The sequence below is a fragment of the Carassius carassius genome, chromosome 31, assembly GCF_963082965.1.
Source record: "Carassius carassius chromosome 31, fCarCar2.1, whole genome shotgun sequence".
Taxonomy (NCBI): domain Eukaryota; kingdom Metazoa; phylum Chordata; class Actinopteri; order Cypriniformes; family Cyprinidae; genus Carassius; species Carassius carassius.
In genome coordinates, this window is record NC_081785.1 from 5,492,364 (window position 1) to 5,502,111 (window position 9,748).

Sequence of the window (9,748 nt, forward strand, 5' to 3'; positions counted from 1 at the left end):
TCTCACAGGCCTTCACAGAGACGCAGAAGAAGAGGTTGTTGTCATGGAAACAGCAGGTGCAGGTACAGTTCCGGTCGATTTCGAGGAAAACTCTCCTTGACCTAACAGGACAGAGAAGAAGGTAAAGTGGATTTTGGAAGTTGGGATGTATCCGAATAGTGAATCTGTATTGACACGGAAAATGAATGACGCATTCTACGGAATCTTGTATTTTATTCCGTTTAGGTGTTCTAAAAGTTCTAAATGTCATTTCCTTACCAAACACAGTATTCGGATTCTGGCACATGCCTATTTGAAAGTCACGGTTAGAATCAAGGCACAATTTGACATTCTTGTTCTGTTGAAATTCAATCCATTTAGGTCCTATGATGAGACCATAATACTGTAAATGAAATTCCAAAATTTACATAATATGCTTCTCTGACATATTTAAACCCTTTGGGCCAATATTACTGAAGGGTTTAACACTCTTCGTCTAAAAATACACATGCACATTAAAAAAAAAAGAAACATTGTTATCCAAGATATTCTAATTGGAGTTGATTTCACATCAATCAAAACATGTTGAAAACATGCATGGATAAAAAGGGTGCTTTTACATCTATCAAAGAATTTTAGCTTGTGAAAATCTATTGTATTTATTCTTTTTTAAAAGCCTCCCTGAGACACTATGGAGGACTTCTGAAACATTGTGTTTATTATGACGACACATTCTGAAATACTTGATTTTGATTGGTCAGTAATGGTATTTTATGTGAAGACTACAAAACTATTACTCTATGTTTTCACATTAGAAAAAATGATTACAGCAATTTAAATCGGTAAGCAGCTGTGTATTAAGCGGGATCATGTACAGACAGATAATCATTACTGCTAAATAAATTGCTTTTGTATTAATGGCCATTGATTGTGCATTATCCTTCACATATTTATAAATGATTGAGTAAATTTCAGTGGAGGATATTCACCATGACAGCTGTCATCCCGACAAAAAGAGCTCTGTTGCTCAATTTTACTGAATTACATCATACAGTGGACCGAGGACAGGCATTAGCCAAGAACAGTCCTTTTGAGGTTTACTCCATCAGATACGTTGATTAATTTAGGGCAGAATTATTGCCATCTGTGTTTTTATTTATTGGACAAAGACTTTAATGATGATCGGATACCACAGACCACACAGATGTGTTTAGGACCATGAGTCATGATTTTCCGTCACTCCCTACTGGATTACATCATGGTCTGAAAATAGACCATATGATACTCAACAAGAATCTCCTATTTTATGCCACAGTATGAGGCATTACAGACTTCTACATCAGTGGTTCTCAAACTTTGTTTTTTTAAAGTCCCCCATTGTCAAAATCAATACTAAGACTACGCCTACATAGAATCTTGTTTTTTTATATATGTAAATATTAAATTTGTTTGTTTAATAATTTTACAACTTTTGCAATTGCTTTCTCTTTCTGTAATATTATCTGAGTGGTATTTTAGGACACTGTCTGTTTCATTTCAGCAGTCGTTACGGTCAGTCTAACTCCCTCCCAACCACGGGCTGCGTAGGCAGCAGCGTTCCCACCCGGAGGAACCTGCGGCAGTATCAGATGCGGAGTTTGCCTGGTGTAAGACCCATCCTTTTGGGTACCACCGGCTTGTTCGGACCAACCCCCCGAAGCAGTAGCAGCACTCCTACCGGCCTGAAGCAGGGAAGACAGGTTTGTCATTACACAAACAATACCAACCCGAAGCGTAGATGACTTTATTACCACTTCAGACTGAAGGGAGCTCTAGTTTTTGAAGTGGATGGAGCTGGAGGCAATTTACAACATTCCAGAAATCCTACATCACTGTTAAATGGAACAACTGAGGATGGGGTTTTGGAAGCGTAGTGATAACCTGGCATTCTTGCATGTCTGCTCAAACATTTTTCTTGGCACGCTTACAATGGGAGGAAGTTCCAACTGCTTCTCTGTTTCAGAGTGTGTGGACGGTGGGGTTAGGTGCGCGAAACAGCCGATGAGTCATGTGTGGGGAGAAGTGTGCCTGGAGGGAGAAGAGAGAGAAGGGAGGGGAGAAAAGAAGAGGAGAGAAAGAAAGAGAGAGAGAGAGAGGGAGCTAGTCAAAGGCAGTGAGAACAGTGCACAGGCATTTCCTGTTTTTCCCTGCTCCTCTGTCGGGAGGGCCAGGAAAGGGGAGAGGGAGTCAAATAAAGGGAGTGAAAGAGTAAATGAAAGTCAGATATGCAGGTTAGAAGAACTTATTCACATCAGATCACTACATGAATGGACGCATCTTATAAAATGATCAGTGATGTGTCCGCGTGATACATCACCCTAAACCACCATCAAATTAATGGAATATATTCTTATTACCATAATGCACAAAAATAGAAAAACGTATGTATATGTGTGTGTGTTTTATTGCAGTAATGAGAATCATAATTGAGAATAATGCAAATGATAAAAAAGTATGAAAAATACTGAAGCGGATTGCAGTAATTTCAATATGCCAAAAATATATTAAAATAAAAATAAAATATATTAAAATAAAAAATTACAATTTATATATAATTTTAATAAATATATATATACATAATTTATTATATAATATATATAATTTTATTATAGTGGTATTTGTTTTCATTCATTTATATATAGAATAATTTTCTAGAAGTTTTTTATAAAACTTCACAGAATAGTCATGTTTCACACTGAATGAATCAGAAATTATATTTTCATTTTATCTAGTCAAGTAGTTGTTTTATGTTTAGAACAAAAAAAGGCTTCATCATAATGTGAAACTGTTTTTCATGTATTATCCATTAGTTTAATGAACCCGCTTATTTACCAAGTCTATTATGTCAGTCCTAGTATTCGTATGATGTGATTGTAATTTGGCTGGCATGTGTGTTTTTGTGGTAGGGTTTGTGGTTTGCCAATCCAGGGGGCAGTAACAGCATGCCTAGCCGTACCCACAGCTCAGTTCAGAGGACCCGATCGTTACCCGTCCACACCAACCCACACACCATGGCCATGTTCCAGCAAACAAGTAAGAGACAAGAACTCAAACACAAAACCCTCCCAGATGATGTTAAAAGGTAACTGTTTGAAAAAAGTTGCCCTCCAGTTAAGGAGCTCAGAGGTAAAAATGCATGTAAACGAAAAGCCATCTTGATAAACTTTGTCTCTTTTGTGTTCGTTTGTGTTTTTTTTTTTGTTTTTTTTTGCTGTGAATGAAAATCAGTCATCTACTTGTGTGCAGTGCATTGTGCTGCATTAAAAATAATCAATGTATCTGCAAGTTATAACACATTTCCTGTTTCTGTTTTTTCACCATAATTTCTTTGCCTCTCCACGACCAAACTATTCGAGATATCAAAAATCCCTTCACAATTTAGCATCCTTAATGTCTTGAGATCATTTTATCCGAGTTTGATGGTGATTGCATGAAAAACCTAGGAAGAGGATTAAAAAGTTAAACATATGCACTTTTTAAACAGTTCAAAATAGCCGACTTCCTGTTGGTCATAGCCAATGACATGCAAGTTGTCCAGCTCAGTGAGATCAATATGTGTACTGAGTTGCATATGTATACGTGTAAATGTGCATGAGATATGCTGCAAGTTTTCTGACTGTGTGCCAGATTCTTTGGCATCCTAATGTTTTTGAGTATGTCAGGGCCCCCAAAATGCCCTGGATAGTCAAAGAAAAAAATTCCTTAGAGAAACAATAAAATGTATACAGTACAGACCAAAAGTTTGGATACACCTTCTCATTCAAAGAGCTTTCTTTATTTTCATGACTATGAAAATTGTAGATTCACACTGAAGGCATCAAAACTATGAATTAACACATATGGAATTATATATGGAATTATATACATAACAAAAAAGTGTGAAACAACTGAAAATATGTCATATTCTAGGTTCTTCAAAGTAGCCACCTTTTGCTTTGATTACTGCTTTGCACACTCTTGGCATTCTCTTGATGAGCTTCAAGAGGTAGTCACCTGAAATGGTCTTCCAACAGTCTTGAAGGAGTTCCCCGAGAGATGCTTAGCACTTGTTGGCCCTTTTGCCTTCTGTCTGCGGTCCAGCTCACCCCTAAACCATCTCGATTGGGTTCAGGTCCCGTGACCGTGGAGGCCAGGTCATCTGGCGCAGCACCCCATCACTCTCCTTCTTGGTCAAATAGCCCTTAATGCCTTCAGTGTGACTCTACAATTTTCATAGTCATGAAAATAAAGAAAACTCTTTGAATGAGAAGGTGTGTCCAAACTTTTGGTCTGTACTGTATATATATTTTTTTTAATAAACATTTTTGAACAAGATGTCTTTTAAGTGTGCGAACAGCACTACCTGAATTTTGTGCATTATAGATTTAGATTTAAAATTGCATTCAACATGCTGATGCCCCGATCATAAAAATATTTCTGGGGTAAAATAAAACTCTACAGAAGCATAGAATTGCTTATATCAAATTAAAAACACATCAAATATTTGTTAGTGGTCAAACAGTTTTCTTTTTCTGACTGAAACCATGTCACACATTTAAAGTTTTCTGGCTTCTTTGTGCTGTGTGCTCCACTGACATATATTCAGAGCAGACAGATGTTCCTCTCCGTCTGTGGCTCCACTCTGACTGAAGCTGAAACTCACTTCCTGCAGCTTGCTCTGTTCTCATGGATTTATAGAAACACTTGTACTCTTTCAGAGAAAAAAGAGGGGCTGTGCACAAGAGTGTGTACAGTGCTTTTGTGTAATATGCTGCATGTTACAAAGACTGGCTTTGTGTAGCATGCCTGCCACTTTTTCTGTAAGACTCATTCCCCTTCATTTTCTCATTGCCGCCAATCCAAATGTGTTCACATTAACGCCTTGATTAATTCAAAGGCTTCAAAGAGGGAACAGTGAGAGAGACTTGATGGGACTTACAGAATTTGCTGCTTAAAAATAGCAGGTCATCTGTTCCATTCAGCCAGTGGTTGCTTAACTCAGCTCTTCCTTCCCACAAGGGATTTTCAAAGGCCGTTTGCTGTTGACTCAGCTAAAGGTGAGGGCCAGCCCGAGCAGCGCTGCTGGAGCCCTGAGCAGTCAGAGTCTGGCCCATCGAGACTGAAGCGACTCTTTAAAACAGAGCTCACATTTTAGACCCGTGTACTACCGAACAGTTCACATTCTGTTCAGTGCAATTTACAAGCATAATGGCAGTTTGAAAATAGAGGTTGCAATTTGGAACTATTTATCAATTGCAGTTTGATGACAAGGATGTGAATGAGGTTTGAAATGCATCTTTTTTGCTGCACTCATTTGAATTGTTATGTGTTGTGTATTGTCATAACTTGTTAAAGCTGACTCGGTTTGTTTGTCATTTTGCAGATTTACAGGTGCCTGTGACTGAGCCTGACATCAATAACCGTTTGGAGTCTCTGTGTCTCAGCATGACTGAACACGCTCTGGGAGGTACATGTCCACTTCTTCCTCAGTTTATAAATACTGCACTTAAAGGAACAGTTCACCCAAAAATGAAAATGATACCAATTTAAGTTGATTTGTTTTTTGAAGGAAATTAATACTTTTATTCTGAAAGGATGCTTTAAATTGACAAAAAAGTGACAGTTAAAGATATTTGTCACTTTCTATTTTAGAATCCTAGAAAAAATGTACCATCACATTTTCCATAAATATATTAAGCAGCACAACTGTTTTAAACATGTTTCTTGAGCAGCAAATCAACATATTAGAATGATTTCTGAAGATCATGTGACACTGAAGACTGGAGTAATGATACTGAAAATTCAGCTTAGCATCACAGGAATAAAGTGCATTTTAATGTGTTTATTACAATAACAACAGTTGTTTTAAACTGTAATTTTTTACAATATTACTGTTTTATTTGTATTTTTCATCAAATGAATACAGCCTTGGCAAACATAAACTTATTTTAAAAAATCTTAAAAACCATGTTATGCAAAGATATTAACATGTCGATCTTTGAAAACAGAAACTACTTGTGTACTATTAGATAAGCAGCCTCTCACTATTTTATCTAAAGAAATTTACATTTTGATGTCTGAATACTCCAAACTCATCTTTTGGTATGAGCTGATCAACGAGGATGTTTCTAGTATTGCATAATGTTTGTTTAACAATCTGTGCAACAAAATCTTTTGATTTCATCCTCAATCCATGAGAATGGAATCTGAGGAAATGGTTTTGATCTATTCTGACTATGGCAGAGTCATGAAACCCCACGGGACAGTTTCTGTCAGGAGCATCCCGTCTGACACTCATTCAAAAGGTCAAAAATCCTTTTGAAGTCCTTTGTTTTCCTTTGAAAATGTTCAAGGGAAGACTTTTTTTTTTCTCCACAACGTTTTGGTTTAACTTTTTGAGGTGCGTCTTTGGTGGGAGCTTTACATGATGCATCAGCCACAACAATCTTCAAAAGAGAAAATATTGTGACTATCAGTTTCAGACAGGAAGGAGCATTGCTTTGTATCCACATGTCATGGGATCAATGCAGTGAGCATTCCCATGTGAAGTGGAGGTGCATAAAGAGTGTTTTTTCTCTCAGGGCTGACACACAGAAGCTTTCAGTGCAGTGGGCTCAGCGCTGGACAAGCACAGCTTTGTGTTGGGGGAGTGCAGGCAGACAGACAGGAGAGAGGCAGGGAGACAGGCTGAATCAGGCAGATGGGCAGAAGAAGTGGGCAGCTCTGCGGTGAGCTCAGGAATGCCCCGCTCGCTCCACAGCTGCCAACAGAGACCGTAGTGTTCTTGTGGCAGCATACCCTAGACTTTCCCCCCTCAGGACCTCCACCTCCTCTGGTCAGCAGTCTTGCCTGGGTGTTTTGTGTGCCCTCATTACGCAGAATGAGACTGCTTGCTCTTTGAAACTGTATGGTCGGGAAGTCCAACTCATTTCAAACAGAAGCAAAAAAAAAAAAAAATACTGATTCACTGGGTTGTTTCAGTCATTCAAAGGCTTCCAGAAGTCCTGTGCGAAATTTTCTAGGAAGTTATAGAAGTTACACTACCATTCAGAAGTTTAGGATCAGAAAGTGTTGGTTTGTTTGTTTTTGTTTTTTGAAAGAAATAAATACTTTTATTTAAGGACTGCTAAAAAAAATTCTAGTAGGTTATATAAGTTACATTACTGTACTGTTCATGTAAATTAATAAAAGAAGACAAAATGTTCATTTTTGGGTGAAAGGTTCCAGAGTTGCACTTGATTGTGTCGATGTCACGATGTCACTTGTTTCCATAGATGGTGTTGATCGAACTTCAACTATCTGAGAGAAGAAAAGGGGGCGCACAGGGAGACACATGCCTGGCAGCAGGGGGAAAGGTCAACACGAGGTCACGAACTCCTCTGCCTATAACCCCCCCCCCCCCCCTCCACCTGCTCCCCTACCAACGCCAAATAGCCAATAAGAGAAGTGGGGCGTGGTCTACACAGTGCCATTCACTATTTTCTGAAAGGCTTAACACAAGCAAGTTCTGTCACTATGACTACTTCAGCGTGTTTACATTCGAGTTTGGGAGAAAATCACATCTTCAGCACTTAGAATGCCACAAAGGGTCTACGCATCGACGGGACATTAGAGGGGGTCTGTAACGCAGCGGAGACAACCTTAAATCGTTCAGGTGGCTGTCTGGGACGTCACAAAATCAAAACCAACCAGTAGACGAAACCAGATCAACACATAGCTACAGATCTGATTTCTGTGCCTCTGTGCAGATGCTAAAAATATTACGTTATAGTATGTTTACACATTATACTGACAAGAAAATCCGAAGTCATTTTTTTTCAGGTGTGAGCGTTGTCAAAATCCGAGGACGGTGTACAGCTTTAGGATCCTAAATGGCTTCATAGTTTACAAGTGTGTTTGTATTTACTGTTTCGTTGTAGTTTTCTTTTGTGCCAGCAGGAAAGCTGATTTACAACACTACAAAGACAGTAAGAGCTACGGATGGTACGGTTGCAAGAAAGATAGGGAGCGTGAGAGCAGCGATGGGAAAGGAAACAGGAAGTGATGTCAGCAGAAGGGTCTGTAGAGGGAGCAAGGAATGTACATGGATTCTGACGTTAAGGAATAGTCGAGGGAGATCAGGAGGTCAGAGGAGTGGAATATAGGAGAAATGCCAGATGGAAAGGTTGAAGAGGAGAAGGTGAACATAGAGGTCAGAGCTACAGACAGACAAAATATGCAAAAATATACATACACACATACACACAAATAAATATATATGTGTGTGTGTGTGTTTGTATATATATATATATATATATATATATATATATATATATATATATATATATATATATATATATATATATATATATATATACATTTTTATTTAAATATATTTTATTTATATTTTAATGTATTTAAATTAAAATATAAATAAAATTTTATATATTACAATTAAAGTTAAATAAAATCAAATGAAACAAATATGATATGTATATTAACTATATATTTTTGGCAAAAACAAATTTAGTGTAAACATGGTAAAATGTTTTTCTGAAAGCATAAAGATGCTTGGGAGAAGTGTACAGCTTCATGAATGATGTTCGTTCAGATACTGTGGGAATCTGTGGAGATTTTTAGGGATTCCGTGTGGGCCTGGAGAGGAAAATGTTTTACAAATATTTTTGTATGCATTGAATTTTTTTTTTTTTAAATGCACAGCTGTGTTGATTGGTTTAGTGATTTTGGGGAGATTACAGGTGTCATATGGAGGTTTTCAGCTGGTTTCTGTGTATTTGGGATATCACATGCATGGTACACCATGTCAGTAGGCTGTTGGAGCAACAGAGAGAAATATACAGTAAGTCACATCAAAATGTATGAGGAAAAAATACTAATGCACCAGTTACTAGTACAGAGCGCCATCTTGTGGTGAAACTGTGCAATAGTTAACATTAAATGAGGCTCGAGTATTTTTTACAGTATTGTCTTAATATCATCCATTATTTTATCTTGCCAGGTATAAAAAAATAGAACGTTTACAATAAGAAATTAGCTTTTAGTTTTAGACTCTTACAAGTGAAGATCAGATTTTTTTTTTTGTTGTTGCTTTAATTGTTTTAATCCGGAACATTAAAGTCCCTTTATGAGGGTGTTCAGAGATTGTCAATGATTCTTATTTAGAGTTTTTCCTATATACCTTTGCTTTTCCTGCCCTTGGTGCTGTGAATCCTTGCTGAAACCATCAAAAGTGAATTTGCAATAATATGCAATAGACTCTTCATCAGCAACATGGTCTGAATCATAGGGCTGAGGGGGAACTGGACTAACAAACTCCGCCCTCTCCTCCAAATCCCCCACAATTCCCGAACTGCAGGACTGTTGTATCCTGTAGTTCTCATGTGGAGGGATTTGCTGGCCTGCAATTTGATGCACCTACCCACACCCACATGTGTTATGCTTTTTGGCTAATCCAAAGAAACCAGTCATGATTAAACAGACAGTAGAGAGGCACTTTCACATCCGTTGAGTGGCGACCGACGCAGTTCAAGCTGCCTAAAAGAAAGAATATTAACTGTGCCAGCTTCATAAACAAGTTAGTGCTTCCAAACTAGTGCTTTTAATGTGCATGATATGCCTTAAACGAAATGGTAGCCGGTGTTTTACAAGCATGTTAGCAAACCATCATGTGGCATCTTGTTTCTAGAGGTGCATTTGTTTGTGTGTATTAAGCCACTCATCACTGCCATTTGAAAACAATTAGCAGATTCAA

The 9,748-nt window shown here is 37.8% G+C and overlaps 1 protein-coding gene across 4 annotated transcripts in view; it reads left to right on the top strand.

The window, feature by feature from the left end:
* The window catches only part of LOC132111399 (protein Smaug homolog 1-like), a 36,664-nt gene extending 28,431 nt beyond the window's left edge, over positions 1-8,233 (top strand). The window contains exons 9-13 of one of the 4 annotated variants that reach the window (XM_059518664.1): positions 9-121; positions 1,523-1,718; positions 2,925-3,051; positions 5,381-5,464; positions 6,579-7,223. In XM_059518664.1, coding sequence (XP_059374647.1) covers positions 9-121; positions 1,523-1,718; positions 2,925-3,051; positions 5,381-5,464; positions 6,579-6,688 — 630 coding nt within the window. In that variant the 3' untranslated portion in view covers positions 6,689-7,223. Of the gene's footprint in view, positions 1-8; positions 122-1,519; positions 1,719-2,924; positions 3,052-5,380; positions 5,465-6,578; positions 7,224-7,271 lie in introns of those variants that run through there. The other 3 variants (XM_059518666.1, XM_059518665.1, XM_059518663.1) reach the window with 3 other exon arrangements.
* The last annotated feature ends 1,515 nt before the right edge of the window (positions 8,234-9,748 follow it).